Below are 19,207 nucleotides of genomic sequence, written 5' to 3' on the forward strand. Positions count from 1 at the left end.
GTCCAGGCATGTCTTAAAAACCAAATCCAAACAAACTACCACCAAGTCCAACAACAATGACAACAACATCAGAAAGAACTGAATGTAAAAGAAAAGGATGTTTTGCTTCAAAAATGGGATCTATGTAGCCCAGGCTGGCCTGGCATTCCTGGGCTCACCTCAGGACTGAAGACTAAGAGGAACTGTAGCAGGTAGACAGCAGCAGCAGGCGTACAAGACAAGAGTAGGATACAAATGGAATCTGAGGGAAAACGCCATGGTCCACCTTTGTTTCCCACATTTCTGAGAAATTGTGTCTAAAATCCATTCGACTGCTTTATGTTTGCTTGTTTGGATATTTGAGACATGGTCTCTCTGCACAGCCCTGACTAGCCTGGAACTCACTACATAGACCAGGCTGGCCTCAAGCTCAGAGATCCACTTGCCTCTGCCTTGCTGGGATTATTAGACTATTTAGGATTTACCTCACACAATTTACTCATCTAGCCAGTTGTGGTTGCACATCTGTAATCCTTGTACTCAGAAGGCCAAGACAGAAAGAACAGAATTGGGATCAAGACCAGCCTAGGCCACAAGGTGAAACTGTCTTGGAAAAACCAACAAACCCCCGCGCGCATGCGCGTGCGCGCGCGCGCGCACACACACACACACACACACACACACACACACACACACACACACACAAATATAACCTGACTACTAGAAGGGTTGTACTACTTGAGGGCCCCTGAGTACTGTCTGTACTTAATGATATGCTCTAAGGAGGCCATGAAGACATTGTTTCAAATATAAAAATGCTTCAAAGCTTAAAAAAGAAAATGCAACTTGAAGTTTCTGGTGGGGTGACGGTAGAAGTATTGTTACCCAAAGGACTCTTGTACAACTCACACCCATTCACACTTGAGCACACTTTCAGATGCCAGCATGTCACAGTCGCATTTTTGTTGGCCACGTTTACATTAGAGACGTAAAGAGCCAGGCAGTGACTAATGTGTATGTATGAGTGTAGCTTCTCTTTGTTTTCAATCCATAACACTTTATACTTCACAGTGAGAAAACTATCTTTTAACAAGCTTAACAGGACAGGGAGAGGCAGATTCTGTAAAAGAAACAGACTTTGGGAGCAAATACATTTTGAAGGAAAAGAAACAACAAAGAAACATGATTGTTTCAAATGAAAGGCAGCAGCTAGCTGATGGGATCAGCAATGCCTGCTGTGAGGCTTTGGTGGCCCTAAACAAAGTTGGCAGCAGCCCTTCGTGTTCACTCTCTTCAGCAACTAATCTAAAGGGCTGTCCCCTCCTCAAGCCACCTGCTCCATCACTGCCCTGAGCACCATGTCATCTGCACAGGAACTCAGTCTTAGCTGCAGCTGTGTGAATGCACAACTTCCTTCAAGTCTCCAGATAGGGAACTCACCCTCCATTATGTACCACTGGCCTTGGACACTCATTAAAATTCTGGCTTCCCAATCAAAATCCAAATGCTGTTAAATTGATTTCAGACAGAAGTCGTTATGAAGTGCAAGCTGGCCTTACATCCATAATCACCTGTCTCAGCTTTCCAGTGCTGGGCTTACAGTTGTTTGCTACATTACAGCTTCTTCTGGGAGGGCAAATTTTCTGTTTGTTTTGTTTTTTGAAACAGAAGGTTTCTCTGTAACCTTGGCTATCCTGAAACTTGCTCTGTACACCATACTGGCCTCAGATCTGCCTGCCTCTGCCTCATGAGTGCTGGGATTACAGGTGTTTCCCAGTGCTGCCACCACTACCAGGCTCAAAAGATACTTAACTATCCCCAAATTTTAAATTCTTAGCTCTTAGTGTAGTAGAGAAAAAAAAAAAAAAGTGCAACAAATGAGGGCTGTAGTGGTCACAAACAGGAAGAAACCACGCTGGCTTTGCCAATGTTCCTCTTATTTGCCTTAAGATTTATATTTGTTTACATGGGAAGGGCTTTGGCCCTACTTTCTAAGATTCATTTTTCCATTTCCTGGATGCACAGCTAGCTAAGATATTAACTGCTACTGTGTGCTCGCTCTCTCCCCTCCCCAACCCTGCCCCACTAGCAACTTGCCCTGAAAACGAAGGGTCCTGATGCATTTATAAAATTGCCTTTAGTAGACAAATCATGTTTTCTCACTGACCTATACATTTCAGGGATTTTTCTCAAGGGAAAGGTATAGCGCCAAGTTCAAATAGTTTTATCTAAGATGTATCTACTTTTTAACAGACAAAGGAAATATCATGTTTTATGTAAGCAAGGGGGAAAAAAGCCCAAAGTTTTGTGTCAGACAGAACACAGCTATTTATCAAACAGCCACCAAGATGACTCCACTCTAAGAAGATAGTGACCACTGAATTTCTTAAACTAAGCTGGAACTTTTTCCATGGAAACTCTTCTAAGCCAAATGATGTCTAGGGGGAATTCTCCTGTTATTCAGTAGAGACTCCACATTCAAGATCTGTGACTTCATATCTTTGCAAAGTAGAGTTAATCTATTTACTTGTTTTATTTGTGTATGTGGTATATGTATGTGCCAGCAGTGCCCATGTAGACACCATACAAAGCTTGCCACCTGTTGCCTTAAGACAGAGTTTCACTGAATTGGAGGCTTAGCCTTTCAGATAGATAAGCTGGGTGGGCGGGAGTTGCTGGAATGATAGACACATGCAACCATGTCGAGCTTTCTAGGTGCATCTTGGGTATTTGAATTCAGGCCCCCATACTTGCAGAGCAAGCACTCTTACCCACTGAAAACTCTACCCAGCCTCCAAAGTATTTTCAATTTATATTTGAAAAATATTAGAAATCTCATATTATTCTTAAAAAGATTTTGCTCGGACGTGTATTTTTTTATTTTATTTTATTTTACGTTTGCTAATTGCACATTCAATGTCTAAAATGTTACTTTTGTTTAAATATAGCTAATAACCCACCAAATATCAAACTCAATAAGAAATCTCTCAGCCACAGGGGAAGTAATATTGATCAAGTAAGATCAACCTTCAGTGATCACATACTGGATGGGCTATGACAACCAGCTCACCTATAGCCTGCCCCTAAGCAGTTGAGAACAGGAGGCCTTGGCCAAACATGCATTAGCATTTGCATACTCCCTCCTCAGAATAAATGAGTGCTGGTGAGTACACACAGTCACTAGGTTAAAAGCAAGGGAAATTGTTATTCAAGTTAGTTTTCAAATTTAACAGGGATGCTAGAACACAAGACAAGTTGCAACTAAATCTAATTATCAATTTCTTAAAGAAAACCAATCAAAAAGTCCCTGAAGTGAGTGAGTAGAACAGCAGGGCAACCAACAGCTATCTCACTGACAAGGCAGATAAAGGCTATTTTCAACCTCCCTAGCAGCATTCAAGATACCAGGGAAGAAGTCATGTATCACAAGAAAGAAAAGCAATTCAGCACTCAAAATGGGAATGAAGGGAGGGATACACACATTTAGTTGAAGAGCTGCTGAGGATTATGGTATATACTGCAATCCAAGTAATTTTATAAAAAATACTTATGTATGATCTTTTGCCTGCATGGATATCTGTGTACCACATGCATACCTGGTGTCCTGGGAGGCATCTGGAGTTACAGATGGTTGGGAACCATGTGGTTGCTGGAAATCAAATCCAGGTCCCCCGTAAGAGCAGCCAGTGATCTTAACCACGGAGACATTTCTTCAGCACTCAGCTCAAACCATTTTAAAGGCTAGACTCCAATGATAACTTGTGACAGATGTAAGGAAGCATACCAACAGTTTGTCAAATGAAATATTCACTCTCGATAAGATAGAATCTGATGGCCTTCCCCCCAATAACGGAGGGGCACAGGAGAATGGCATTTCTATGTGGGAAGAAAAGAAGGTTCTGAATGCCTATGAACCCAGAATTGCTGGAGGCAGGAAGATCTGGGACCTTCAGTTCCAAGCCTGGATAACTTGAGACAGTCCCAAAACCAAAACCAAAACCAAGAAGGTTTGTCCTGTTATTGCCTTTTATTTTAGATGAGTCCTTGCTTTTCGTCTCTAAACTTTATTACTATTATTATAGTGCTTTACTGTGGGTATGTGTGGAGTACAGAGGACAACTTTCTGAAGGAGTTTCTCTCCTTACACTTTTTTGTGGACTGCAAGGATCAAATTCATATAGCCAGCTTGTGTAGCAAGTGGCTTACCCACTGGGTCATCTTACTAGCTCTGGTCCAAGAGAGAATTATTTGGAAACAAATGCACACATTCTGTTTTCTGTTTCTGTAACAAAACACTAACGGCTGGAAGAGATTTATTTGGTTTAGTGTTTTAGAAGCAGAAAGTCCAAGTACTGTTTGTTTGGCCACTGATGAGGATCTCCAGGCAGATTACAGTAGTGGAAGCATATGTGGATGAGATCACATGGCAAGACAGTGAGAAACTCAGGGACCGAACTTCTTTCTACATCAACCCAATCTTGTGCCAGAGCCCAACAAACCCCATTAAACCTGAGATGGTCCAACCAATCACTCACTAGACCTTGCCTCTAAGAGCTTCACCCCCTTAACACCTCTCCACTGTGGGGACTGAGCTTCTATCTAGCACTTGAGTGGGGACCACATTCAAAGCCCACTCGACTATAGCATCTGGCTACATGAAGGATTCATATGAGACAGTTGTTAGCAAAGATCTAGATCTGAGCGTAGACAAATGTGAGGAAAACCAAAATGACCTCAAGAAAAAGAAATGATGAAACAACTTTAATGCAGAAAGAATCCATATGGAGCCACCAAAGAGCTACAATCAAGAGAGATTGACTGAAGGGCACCATCAGAACGCCGAGGCCATTCCAGACTGAGGTTAGGTTGCAGATAACACTTTCTGTATGGTTAGGAGCCATGCTTAACTGGCTTAGCTAGAGTTAGGTTAGGTGAAGAATCACGTACTTCTAATGATTCTACTGTGGTGGTTTGAACACAAGTGGCCCCTACTGGCTCATATATTTGAACACTTAGTCATCAGAGATTGGCACCCCTTGGAAGGGAACAGTAGAGCCCTTGCTGGAGGAAGCCTGTCACTGGAGGGTGGGCTTTAAGGTTCTGAAAGCCAGCCCCAGTGTCTCTCTCTTCCTGATGCCCACAGATCTGGACACAGAACTCTCAGCTTCTCTGGCACCATGTCTGCCTGCACATCACCATGCTTCTCACCACGACAATAGACCAAACCTCTGAAACTGTAAGCCAGCCCCAATTAAAAGATGTCTTTTTATAAGAGTTTGCCATGGTCACGGAATCCCTTCACAGCAACTGAGCACTAAGATGCCCATCATACCTGAGAGCTATTAAAATATACTTTTATATCATTTCAGCTGAATCACCTTAAATTTGCCAAAAAGCCATTCTTAGAAGAAATATACCAGAGAGAAGACAAAGTATAGGACTATGGAGAGGTACTACTTGACGCATTCTTTGCCAGTGTGACAGATGACCAGCCTTGCTCATGAAGAGTTATACTGGGTGGCCTCATTCATGGGCCTTGGAGTTTAGAACTGAATTACACAATAGTATCTAATAATCTCACTCTGATTCTTATGCAAATTTCATTTGCTCATTTATTTATTTATTGGCTTTGTAAGACAGGGTTTATCTGTGTAGCCTTAGCTGCCTTGGAACTTGCTTTGTTGACCAGGCTGGCCTGGAACTCAGAACTCAAACAATCCACCCGCCTTTGCCTCCCAAGAATTGGGATAAAGGCGTGGGCTACCATTGTCTGGCTTCAGTTTGATTTTTTTTTTTTGAAACTAGGCAAAGAATTTTGTTAACCTTTTCCAAACTTTATTCCCAGGCTTCTTCAGCTTAGTTTGCTGTGAAGATGAATTGTGTATAAGCAAAAACTGAAAAGAGCTGCAGTGTCCAGAGGGCTTGGGGTTAAAAATATTAGAGATCTAAATTTTATCAGATCCATAAACAAAAGAATTTTAAAAAGCAGCCATGCTATAAAATAGCAGCTCTCGTAACTTCTGCAAGTGTTACCTTCTTCAGAAGCTGCCTCAATTCAGTTTGCCTCGTTCTTAGAAGCCTCATCGAAATTCTCCACCAGATCTGGAACCTCATCATCATCCTCTCCAGTAGCAAGTGGTGCTTTCCCAGCCACAGACTGTTTGGGCGGAGCTTCAGCCAGCCTCCTTATACTAGTCATCCTGTCTGTACCAAGCTGGTTTAGGATGCAGGGAAGCATTTCTGTCAGCTGCTTTGTCTCGGTGTGGCCCGTAATGGTAAAGGTGTTTGCTGCCAGAGATGCCTGCACTTTAGGGTTGTTAAAATGGATCAGTATTTCTTGGTTTGTAAACATGTTCCCTCTTCAATACCACAGATATTGTTTACCCCTAACTTCTTTAAGGAGAACTGCAGTTTTTGTTTTTGTTTTTGTTTTTAATCATCTGCTGTGGCTGTTCTGTGAACCACCTTCTTCTTTCTGCAAGCAGTTCTTTTCTCACCAATGTACGGGGGACTAGGGTTCATGCCCAGGGCGGGCAGACCAGTGGGGATGCAAGATGGCAGCTAGCTCAGTTTGATTTTTTTTTTCAAGACAGGGTTTCTCTGTGTAGCCCTGTTGTCCTGGACTTGCTTTATAGACCAGGCTGGCCTCAAATTCACAGCCATCCACCTGCCTCTGCTTTCCAGAATGCTGGAATTAAAGGCATGCTCACCATGCCTGGCCCAGTTTGATTCTTAGTGGTTTTATTAGAACAACAATCATCACAAAAAGAGTTCTAGCTTTCCACCCTGCCCCCAACAGAGTGAAACCAAGCAAATCTACATTTGGTGGATGCCAACCACTAGATGAGGAATTCATACTCACCTAAACGTAATTTTAGTTAACATGGCTGATATAGTAACATAAAAACACCTGGGTTAAAAAAAACTTGTGGGCTGGAGCGATGGCTCAATGGTTAAGCACACACTCTGCTCTCCCAGATGATCTGAGTTCAGTTCCCAGGGCACACATCACAGCCACCTACAACTCCAGCTCCAGGGGCATTTGACAACCCTGTCATTTGTGGGTATCTGCATTCATGTGCACACACACATACATATAATTAAAAATAGTAAAAATAAGTAACTAAAAGGTTGTGGTCTGTTTTTTTTTGGGGGGGGGGTGTTATTTTTAGAGACAGGGTCTAGCCCAGGCTGGTCTTGAAGTTTTTATATAACCAAGGATGATCATAATCTTCTGGTCCTCCTGCTTCCTAAGTGGTGGGACTACAGGAGTGCACCCTAACACCTGGCTAAGGCAGCGTAAAGCTTAGTCATGCCTTTCACCATGCAGGCTACAGCTGGAGCACACAGCAGTTTACAACCACTCTAGAAAGTTAACATGGAACCAGGACTGGAGGTAACTTTGGCTCTTAGGAGATAGATGTAGAAGGATCAGAGTTCAAGGCCATCACTGGCTACAGGAGATTTGTCTTAAAAGCCAAAATAAAATAAAACAAAACCAGCTCAAAGCTGGCACTGCCAGCACTCAGGAGGCAGAGGCGGGAGGATCTCTGTAAGTTTGAGGCCAGTCTAGTCTACAAAGCAAGTCTAAGACGGCCAAGGCTACATAGAGAAACCCTGTCTCGAAAAAACCAAAAACCAAAAACCAAACAAAACCAAACAAAAAAAAAACCCAGCTCAAAATAAAGCTGGGTTTACATTCTATGCTCTTTCTGTCCCTCCCGCTCCCCCACCTCTCTCACTGTTATGGAGAGATAGCTCAGTGGTAAAGAACCCCTGTTCATGCAGAGGATCTGGTTTTGATTCCCAGTACCCAATGTCATACATTTGAGCAAAATATTCATACACATAAATAAATATAACAAAAGAAAAATCCAAAGTATATTATTGTTTATAAGTGAGTATGCTTGGGGGCTGGAGAGATGGCTCAGCATTTAAAAGCACTGGCTGCTCTTCAAGAGGTCCTGTGTTCAATTTCCTGCAGCCATCTATAATGGGACCTGATGCCCCCTACTGGCATGCAGGCGTACATGCAAAACACATAAATAAATCATTTTAAATAAGTAAATATGCTTTAGTCAGACTGGTTTAAAAAACAAGAACGGTAACATTTTCTAATTATGAAACTAAGGCAATATTTATTTAATCAGCTCTTTTCTACTAACGCCATCCTAAAATATATAATTTGACTTTCTCATGTTAAAAAAATTTAGACATTTCTGTTTATAGTGTGTGTGTGTGGGGGGCGGGGCAAGATCAGTGAGATGCAGACAGCCACATGAAGTAACAAGTGGCAGGACATGGGTCAGGTCTAGGTCTACCAGACTGCAAAAGCTACTTCCTTTCTTACTACAAACAACATCTTCTGAAGATTTGTTTGACAGGAATAGTCAATGAAATCCTTGTTGTTGTTGTTATTATTATTATTACTATTTGCCTTCAAAAGCCACAATCTGGCCATTTACCACCCAGGTTGTCCCGGACCACCGCTGTCTCCTGAGTACTGGTTCTCAGGTGTGCCTGCCACACGTGACTGAAGGCTAAGAGGAAGAAAAACTTGTGAGAACTATAGAAGCGTCTCCTTGATCACTATTTCACTGTACAATATTCATACAGTATTTGTCTATGCTTCTAACCGGCTTCCAAAAACAAAACAAAACAAAACAAAACAAAACAAAACAAAACACCCAAAAACCAAAACCCAAAAACTGTGGTTTTGGGCAAACCTTGGTTAGGGCAGCACCCATCTTTTAAGAAAGTGGTTTTAGCATGCTCCTGGCCCTGTTAGCTAAGGCTCACCATGCACAGGTCTTGGAACTCTTCCCCTGTAAGGCAGCCTCTCACCTCCATACTGAGCAGAGCTCCTGCTTGGATCATCAGAATGCCTGTCAAATATTTAATGGCTTGTATAGTTTTTCTTTTCAAAGCCAACTATATTCCAGGAGAAATTAAGTCCCCGAGCAGGACGGGAAAAGGCCACACTCTGTGTAAAAGCTGTCATAGCTTGCTTTTTTTCAAGTTGACTTGACCACAGGGCCCATCATCACTCCAGAAGAAGTCAGAAAAATACGTAAAAGTGGAGCTGCTTAGTGTCTCTAGCAGCTATGTGTTTTGCATCCAGGCACAGTACAGGCAATGAACACAGTAGACACCTTATAGAACGTGCTATTTACCCAGCAGTCTTACTAAAAATAAGTGCAGCAAATGATACTTTTGGTACCCAAGGTCATGAGCAGGAGACAGTGTGGAGAAACAGGACACATTTCCTGAGCACCTTTCACCCATCCCCATGTCTAACCACTAACCTTCTCTTTATGAATCTCCAAGCTTAAAGGCACACCCACCTCCTTCCCATGCGCCAATCCTGGAAAATGGCATAGCGGGGGCAGTTAAAAAAAATAGAGGTATTTTAGGAAAGCATCACATAACTGCCTGGCACGTGGCAGCACTGAGCCTTCAGTATTCTCCCCCCACAGTCTTTCTAGAGCTCTTCAAAGTACCCGCTAAACTGCAAATTCCCTACCTGACATTCAGATGTACAACACAGTTTTCCCCAAGGAAAGATATATGGTGATTTTATGCTTTCTCTCAAAAGCTATAGCACTTATCCCAAGCTCAGAGGTAGAATTTGAAACTCCAGAATACCCAGAAGACTTGATAGTCAACTTATCTATTCCAAATAGTTACGCACAGTGTTCATTAAACACAACAATAAAAGATTATAAATATAACCTGGTGTCTTAAGAGTAATATATGTGGAAACAGATAAAGCACCTTTCTTTTAAGTTCATACTAAAACAAACACTTTGGATTAAGAAAATTGGAAATTACTTAAGATTATCTTCCTAGCAAGCAACTAAAACCAGTGGAACATTGTTCCGAACACTTGCATAGTTAATGCAGTAACTAAAACAGAGAGGAGTCCAAACATGGATATGGAATTGTAGCACACTTTACAATGTGCTGCCACTTTCATTTTTCTTTACACAATTTTACATGACTAGTTGTATTGCCAAGCAAACTTTTAGTTTTGAACCACCTAGTTAATATGTATATTACTGTAACTACCCTCTTATTTTCATTCAGTAACTGATCTTATTCTAAACAAGTCTTACTTATTACTTTAGCAAATACAGCATAGAATTGTAAAGGCAAAAGTTATGATTTCACTATAAAGCAAGAGCAGTGAAAAACAAGAATGCTAAACTGCCTGAATGGTCTCGGTACACAGCTCCACCACCACAGGAGCAATGCTATCTGTGGAAGGCATGGGGAAGTATTGTCACAGTGGTTTGTAAGCTTGTCACCTCACAAATAACCTGGCAGTGTTTACGAAGGATCAGATTTGAGAGAGCAGAGGAATTTTTTCCAGAGTGGTGTGCATTAACTACATACAGCTTCGGCTCAGCACAAAACGAGCTGCATATGTAAGTAAAAACAGGCAGCCTCCTGGGAACAGACAAAGCAGAGTAAACCATTCACTCACCAAAGACAGTCTTTTGTTTATGAAGCCGTGCTCTGCTCCTCAGCGAGGGCTTCTGCTTTCTGACAGATGGATGACACCGCGTTCTTCTTCCTGCTCTTTCCACCAGAAGCTGAAGCACACTGCAATCTTCTGGAGCAGGTCCCTCCTATGAGCATGCTCGGTGTCTAACTTAAATAACTTGGTATCTCAGCAGGCAATGACCTACTTCCGAACAAACTCAGAGCGCTGCACTCTCAGAGGCCATCAGCTGTACTCACTCCACACACTGCCGTGCCAACAGGCTGGACTTTAGCTCCACCGTCTCGGGGCTTCATTTAACTTGCTGTTCTAAGCACGAAACACTCCTGCACTTTTATTAAAGCACACCCTCATGTTTCAACATTTTAAAAAGATTTATCTTATTTTTAGTTATATGTCTCTGTGTGGACTTGTGCACATGAGTACTGGGGGCAGAGGAGAGAGACTTAGATCTCTCTTGAGCTGAAACGACAGGCATCTGTGAGCTAAACTGGGTCTTCTGCAAGCACAGCAATGCTCTTATTGGCTATGCCATCTCCAGACCCAAGTGTCAATACTCAACTGTCAACACAATATGCCAAGATGCTGAAGAAAACTGCAATTTTAAGACATCTAAGATATGCCCCCAAACGTAAATACAAGCACTGATAAAGCAAACAAACTAGGATCCACTCCGAGGTCTGTCCTCCTGCCTGGGAGGCAGGCGCTGCCGCTCCCCACTGCTATGCTTGCTCTGTATTCTCAGCCTTACTCGCACGCACCTTGGTGGTTTTTAGTTTTTCTAAAGGTGTTTAACTTCTCCTGTGTAAACAGCAGTGAGCTGAAATGCTGATGCACATTTGCGCCAGTGTTTGCTAACCTCAAGTTAAAGTTGATTTTTTTTCTAACCTACAGATTATATAATAAATTATAGATGGTGTTACACAACAGCCGGCATGACCCAAATATTGCTAAGTGTAGAAAACAGAATTTTCTAAAACTTGTTTTTTGGTGTGTGTGTGTGTGTGTGTGTGTGTGTGTGTGTGTGTGTGCGCGCGCCCGCGTGCGTGTATCTGACTGTCCTGGCTGATCTGTAACTCAGAGAGAGTTCTGCCCCCTCCCCCTCTATGCTGAGATTAAAGCTGTGTGCCGCCACTCTAGGCAAAACTGCGTATTTTAAAGAACAAGTTTTATAAAAATGATAGAAACCCTTGAGTTTATACATATGCATTTCTATTAGAACATAAATGGTTCACTGTGGTTTGTTGGGTGAACTGTGGCAACAGCCATGGACTTTGGGAGGATGGAGATTTATCACTGCTTCAGTTCAATCCAGTCCAGCAAAACTCAACCACACTCTTTCACGCCCACTTCCCATTTTCCCTCTGGGCAGACAAGCAAAACCAGGAAACATCTGTAGGACGCATCTGACACTTGACACAAAGAAGGCAGCAAGCCTGTGATGGAATGAAGCTAACTCTATCATTAAGTGGGCACAGGTTAGGATACCAGCATTTTAAAAATAAGATATTACCCTGTAATCCCAGAACTAAGAAGACAGAGAAAGGAGGATTGTGAGATCAAGACAGTCTTGGCTGTCGACTCTGCCTGCATCCAAGCTTGCCTATTTTTAGGCAGAATTCTGTCTGTGGTAGAAATGAAGACATTTTGCCCAGTGGCTTGTTTGTCACATTTGAAGCCATCTCCATGAGGAGGTTCTTTGATGCTCATCATCCTCTTTGTGGAAGGCTGGGTGTTGCCAGGAGTTAACCTGTCTCCTTGTCAAATAATTTTTAAAATAATAAAAACATCTTTAAATGCAATATTCTGTAGTGCTCTGAGGTTTTTGAAGACCTTATCTATCTATAGAATCATATCTGCTAAATCTAGGATGGATATATTCTTGTGACAAAAATAGACCGATTAGTAATTGGCATGAAATGATTTGATCAACTAACCATTATATTGTATTACTTAATTATCCTAAACAGCCTGCAATGGCACTTTCCAAACTCTGCCAAAAAGGGTAAGAAAATCCTTAATAGCTCTTGACTCACAAATATGTCTGTCAGATATATTGGGCCAGAAGGCTGTAGATGATGCTCCAACATTATAGAGAGTTTTGGGTGACTGTTCAGGCAGCAAACTGTCTCTGTCAGTTTTTCATTTTGGAAGCTGCTACACCACACTTCCTGTTTACTCAGGTAATTAAGTTATATTTCTTCTCAAGTCTCTGAGGTGGTGAAGACCAGATAGTTTAGTCTTACAACTAAGCTTAGTTGTTTAGGGGTTAAGATGTTTTTAAGTCAAGATATATGTTTTACGTTGATAGAGAGGAGAAATGATAGATATTGATTTTCATTCAGAATTTTAGACACACCAAGATAGGAAAGATGTTTTCTTCAAGTTTACCAAATACAAGTAGCCAAATCACTATGAATCTAACATTTATATAATTCCTGATTGTTTCATGGTTCTTCTTGCTATATGTAGTTTATTTTATATATGTGTAATAATATAAATGTATTTTTAAAAAAGAAATACAATAAACATTGCAAATTGGTTATATAGCAAGTTCAAGGCCAGCAAGAGGTACATAAAAGATACTACCTCAAAATCACTCAATCAATGAAGAGCAGAGGATGGCTCTGTAGTTAGGAGGACATACTGCCCTTGCAAATAAACCAAGTTTAGCTCCCAGCATCTATCTACACTGGACACCCACACTCAAATGCACACATCAACAAAGACATATACATACATACACAGTCTGAAATAATTTTTAAAAATCAAGGACTAAAGATGTAATGTGGATAAAGTACTTGCCAGCTTCTGCAAGACCTTAGGTTCAACCTCCAGACTGAGGGCTGCAAGAGGACCAGAGAGAGAAGTACATACAACTACATTTAATTTTAACACTTTCCCAGGGAAAACTTTGTTAAGTTCAAAGAAAACTACCAACAAAACATTTTCTCCAGCATTCTTACTGCCAAAGAGCTTTGGAGCTTTCAGCCTGTGGGAAGCTGCAGAATATTCTATCTTTGAAGAAAAAGTCTAGAAGAGAAAGAACAAAAGATAAAAGCAAGGACCAAGAGTCACAAACTGATTGAAAGTCTAGAGGGAGTGTAAAGCACTTTGAGAAGGAAAATTGCTTGTGCTTTTAGGGGTGAAGTTCTGAAACGCCTAGATGAACACTAAGGGAATGGAGAGGAAGGACAAGAAGGACAGAGGCCCCGGGACCTAGACGGGGACGAGAGCAGTGACACCAGCTGCATGAACAAAGATGGTGCCAACACTAGGACAAGAGAGAGGGAAGCTAACTATTCTGAGAGGAATCTGGAAGCAGATGGCAAGCATCCTTTACGCCGAGCAGCGCGGACAGGTGAAGAAGGAGCACAGCAGCACAGGCACAGTCCTGTTCTCTTTCATCCCACCAGTTACGTCTCTCCACACCACCTCACTGCCCTTCAGCATCATTTTTCCTCTTTTATACGTTCTACCTTACTGTCCACAGTAGCCACAGGCCTTTTCTGTGCGCCACGGTTACACTATGTAGGCAGCAGCTGTGAGTTTGCGGCTGCCTGCTCAATCTTTGACAGTGCACACTGCTATACTTTTGTTATTGTTTCATCAATCTCTATGTTACGTAATCATTCTTTAATTGACTGGCTTACCCTTCCTACCAGCAAAGTCCAGAACAAATATTTCCCAATAAGGATGAATGCTTAAAGAATTCAACAAAGATATCATCCATTCCTCTGACAATCATGTGTTCTCTGAATATTTAATTATGTATTTTTTTAATCAACACGTAGCCAAGGGTGGGAATGTAAGAATCGAGAAGAGATCTTTTTTGTTGCTATTTTGAGGCAGGATCTCACTATGCTACCCAGGCTAGCCTCAGGCTCATGATGCCCCAGGCTTGATGACAAGCCTGCACCCCTATGTCCAGCCTCCATGAGTTTTGCCTACAATTTGCTGTACTTGTAGAGCAGTGTTGGGCTCCCGGGTAACCTGAGTAGATGAGAGACAGATCTTACATTTTTCCTCCCCTCCCATGCATGGCTCTTACTAAGACTCCCTCTGCAGAGTGTCAGGACTCACACTTGGTGCTGTGTGCGCTGTACTACAGTTTGTGGTTATTCTGTTTAGCACAGGCTTGCAGCAGCGTCATCTGGGGTAGCTGAGGAATATGAAAAAACATGCACATACTGCACACGCACTCACTCACTCACTTCAAAAGTCTCCAGTCTGTCTGTGTGAGGCCACACAACTGTGGAGAATCTCCTTAAATTGTAAGGTTCAGAGAGATATTAGAGAAACCACCCTCTCTAGGGCTTCAAGTTTACTCATACTGTACTATCAGCTATTGCTTTCTTTTGATTTCTGGGTAGTATACTATTGTGTAGATACTGCCCATTTGTTATCCCTTCATAGCATCTGGGCAGGAGATGGCACCCATGTCCATTCTGAGGCTATGAGGAATAATGACACTACCAACATCTTAGCACAAATCTTTATGCAAACGTGGTTCAATCCTGAGTAGATGGATGGGAGTGGCATCGTACAACGAGGCTCAGAAATAACCTTTTCAGAAACTGACAGCTTCTTTCCAAGTGGTTATACTGCTGCATATTCCCGCCACCAATGTAACAGTGTTCCCAGTTATAAACCAGTGTAACAGTGTTCCCAGTTATCCACCAGTGTAACAGTGTTCCCAGTTATCCACCAGTGTAACAGTGTTCCCAGTTATCCTAAGAGTGTTCCCAGTTATCCACTGGTGTAAGAGCACCAGTGGGCTTGGGTGTTTTCACTTTGTAATACCCTGAAGTCTGATGGCACTGAACACTTTCATGCGCTTATTAGCTATGTGTGTAAGGTCTTTTTGTGTTTGTGTAATATGTATTTATTAGCTATATGTGCAAGTTTTTTCTCTGTGGAATATGTCTGACATCTTGGCCTACTTAAAAGTTACCTTGAGTTCTGAGCATTCTTACAGTTGTGGATCAACTCCTTGGCAGAGAGATGATTATAATCCCAGTCAGTAGCTTGCTTTGTGCTCTCTCAAGTATCTAATTACATAAAGCGAAAGCTTGAAACTGATAAAGTACAACATAAATTTTTTTCTTTAATGACTTTTAGCATATAATAAAATTTTATCAGACTAAAACTTATAAGCATAAGCTTTATCATTTCTGTTCTTAATTAAGGTGAATAATCAATCACCAATAAGTTTCTGTATATGTGCCGAGAACAGTGGTACATGCCTGTAATCCCAGCACTCAGAGACACTGAGGCAGGTATATGATGTCACTATATAAAGACCTATGGATTGTTGTTTTGATTTACATATGGCTTTCCAGTAACATCATTGGTAGAAAAACTACACTTTCTTTAGTGAATTCCTGTGGCACCTTCATGAAAAATTTCCCCTTGGTTTTGGAGAGTAGAAGTAATAAGTAACGAAAAACAAAACAAGATATAGACAGCTTTGGGTTGAAAAAGCAGAAAAGAGCTAATGAAGTTAATACTTGACAGCTTTATTTCTCTCCCAGGTGGTTTGGTGATCTGCTAAGAATGGAGGAAGGGGACGGCAACAAGCACCCTGAGGAGAATTAACCAGAGATTGAGAATGGCTTTTGTGGGAAAACCCTTACCCACCCACCATCAGCTTAGCCATGCCATTCCCTATACTAGTTTTGCAAAATGACAAACTCTCAGGCCCTGACTCAGATCCTGGGACTTCCATTAAGTTTTCCATTCCCAGGAAGGATAGGAAAAAAGGATAAAAAGATTTTAATTTCAGCTTGTTTACAGTATATGTAGACAGACTTTAGTTATAAAGTACAGAAAGAGTTAATACAATTTCCTCCCAAAAAACCTCTGCTCTTCCACCGTGTTTCTTCCGAGAGTGGCTAGCAGGCTTACTCATGTTCCCCACAGTACTTAACATTAGAGGATCTCAGAGTCTAAGTATATCAAATTTCATATAATTAGGGGTGACTACTGAGCTACTAGTTAGAGGCCCTCAAGATCATACTGCCATATATTTATGAGAAGTCTAAAGAAGGCTTAATCAATGAGGGGAGGAACAGTGGCCAAAGGACCTTGAACATGAGAAGAAAAACCATTAGTTCACAACAGCCTCTGTCACTGCTGTCACCATTTCACTCTTTGAGGCAAACCAATGATGGCCCCAGTCCCACACAGTGCCACACAGTGCAGAACACTGACTTTCTGTACAGTGCTGCCAGACTCCTCTTCATGCTTTCTACAGCCCTCACCCAGGGCTTCAGAAGGCAGTAGAAAACAGGAAATCGTCTGACTTCTAAAATATTCATTTTTTATAACTATCAAAATTTAGAACTCTCCAACTATCCATGAAGAAACTGAGGGGCGAAAGAGATGGCTCAGTGGTGAAGAATGTGCTCTGCTCTTCCCGAGGAGCCAAGTTTGTGTCCAGCACTCACACTGGGTAGCTTACAACTGCCCCTAACTCCAGCTCCAATGCATCATAAGCCATCTTCTAGCCTCTGTGGGCCGTGCACTCACACGCACCCCCGCCCCACGCACGCATACACTTAAAAATAATAAATTAAAGGGGCTAGAGAAGCTAGAGAGAGGCTCAGTGGTTAAGATTACTTGTTGCTCTGCAGAGGGCGTGGGCTTGGTTTCTAGCACCCACATGGTGGTTCACAACCATCTACAACTTCAGTCTCAGGAGATCCGATTCCTTCTTCTGACCTCCAAAGGGACTATCAAGCAGCATGTGGCACAAAGACATGCACGCAGGCAGAACACACAGAGAACAAAATGAATAAACTTAAAAATAAAATGAACCCCATGGGTTGTTAAATGGAAGGGAGCAGTAACAGGATGATCTTTGTGGGGGCACATAAATTTACAGGAGTCTTTGGCAAAGGTATAAATTCTACATAATAAATATGCTACTGACAAAAAAGAATTGTAATTTTAAAAATGAATTTTTATAAAACAATCTTAAATATACCACTGACTTTTACTGTAGCAATAAATCCTTAGCATCTACTTAGTATGTGGCAAGATAATGAATAGACCTAATTATACATTATTTTGGCATTTAAGTTGTCTGTTGCTACAGGCAATACTTATACTACAGAAAACCCTCATTCTTTACTAGAAAAATAAAGGACATACAAGGCAATTTTGCTTCTGAATAAAGGTATAAGATAAAAATATTTATTAAATATTGCATTATGTAAGTGAAAAGAAAAGCCAGGGTTGGGACAGCACTATTATTACTTTCTGTTGAGACATTATAATAACTACTTAATACCCAAGAAGTTGTGTTTTTTCCTGTTTTGCTAAGAATATTGTTAATGAGATGACTAGAATATTACCTTAAGTATTGTGGAAATCTTACCACTTCCAAAAGAAATTTGTTCCCTTTGTTTATTCATTCTGCGAACATGTGCTGAGTACAGTCTGTGGCAAACACTCTTGTGCACACCTTGGAGCTTACAACCTACAGGGAGGAATCAGAGAATATACTACAGAAAGGGCTATGCAGAGAGCTAAGATGCACTATGGGGACTGAGAGTGGAGGATCAGAAAAAGCCCTGAGGAACAGTATTTAAGCACTGACTTAATGACATAAAAGTGGTGGTGGGGGTGGGGGGTGGGGCCCAGATTGGGCAAGCTAAATTTAGACTCTAAACTTGGCATTCTAAAGAGAAGAAAGAAGGCTTGTGAACCAAATATAGTGGAGTGAGAGAAAATGGCGAGGTAATGAAGTCTGAGATACTGGAAGTCAGCTAGTACTGGATTCTTGGACCAGGCAAGTGATCTGGGCATGCTTTCAGAGCAACAGGAAAGCTGCTTGTGTTTACACTTTGAGAAGATGTGTTCTTCTACAATGTGGGGAATGGATCAGAAAAGGCCAAATGCAGAGCTCAGAAAAGCTGAGAGGCTACGGTAATTGGAGAGATGATGGTGGCCCAGAGGGGACGGATGCTAGAGGCACAGGAGGCAGCATATCTGGACACTTTTAGCAGAAGTGTCAACTAGGTCTGCCAATAGAAGGTATAGTTTGTTGAGTAAAGGAGAGAGATTAAGGATGCTTCCAAAGTTTGCAAAGTTGTTTTCTAAGCGTCGCCATGAGGCACTGTTTCAGTGTACATACGTGAGGTCAGGGTTGGATGCTGGTGCAGATGACACTGGCATGTGGCATGCAAAGGGCCTTGGAAGTAATAAATTTACAAAAAGATCCTATGATTGAATTTTACCGAAAGAAAACTTCAGAAACTCAGATACAATAAAATATCACTTAACGTCATAGAAAGAACAAAAATTATTGTCCTTTTAAATCTAAAACTAGATGGGTGTATTTCAACATTTCAGTCATCTCAATTAGTTTAGTAGGCAAGACAAATACCAGATGCTCACTAGGCAAAATTATGTAAACAGCAACAAAGAAGACAAGAGGCCAGAAGAGAATGATCTAGAACAGCTTGAAAGTAAAGTTTATCTATGCAGTGGAATGCGGCATGTAGCTGTTGAAGATATGAAGGCTAGACCACAGACACTACTATGGAAGACAGAATAAACACAAGCCATGCAGAGTGGGCAACAGAGCAGGCACGGTGACATCACTTTCTACATAGTACTTTTGTGCCTTATGATTTATCATTACATCAGTTATTGCAGTTGGCAGTGAAAACAAAAGGGAGAGAGGTGGAGAAAGAAAAGGTACCCAGGTCAGCAAGG

General features: G+C 41.6%; 2 protein-coding genes across 27 annotated transcripts in view; both read right to left on the reverse strand.

Annotated features, from left to right (window-relative positions):
- Positions 1–19,207, reverse strand: part of PLEKHA5 (pleckstrin homology domain containing A5) — a 183,200-nt gene that overhangs the window by 102,117 nt on the left and 61,876 nt on the right. Inside the window, exon 1 of one of the 26 annotated variants that reach the window (XM_084766230.1) lies at positions 10,466–10,603. The exons of the other annotated variants lie outside the window; for them this stretch is intronic. The gene's annotated coding sequence lies outside the window, so the exon portion shown is untranslated. Of the gene's footprint in view, positions 1–10,465; positions 10,604–19,207 lie in introns of those variants that run through there. 26 annotated transcript variants of the gene reach the window in all.
- LOC311588538 (transcription factor BTF3-like) lies at positions 5,531–7,631 on the reverse strand. The gene has a single exon (XM_084766283.1). It carries the CDS (start codon positions 6,329–6,331, stop codon positions 6,035–6,037), a length of 297 nt encoding a protein of 98 aa, XP_084622409.1. The 5' UTR covers positions 6,332–7,631; the 3' UTR covers positions 5,531–6,034.

This window comes from Acomys minous (genome assembly GCF_964271855.1).
Source record: "Acomys minous genome assembly, chromosome: 17".
NCBI lineage: Eukaryota > Metazoa > Chordata > Mammalia > Rodentia > Muridae > Acomys > Acomys minous.

What these genes read in the sequence shown, in the direction of transcription:
- LOC311588538 (XM_084766283.1), bottom strand. Translation starts at nt 6,331, where the DNA reads ATGTTTACAAACCAAGAAATACTGATCCATTTTAACAACCCTAAAGTG.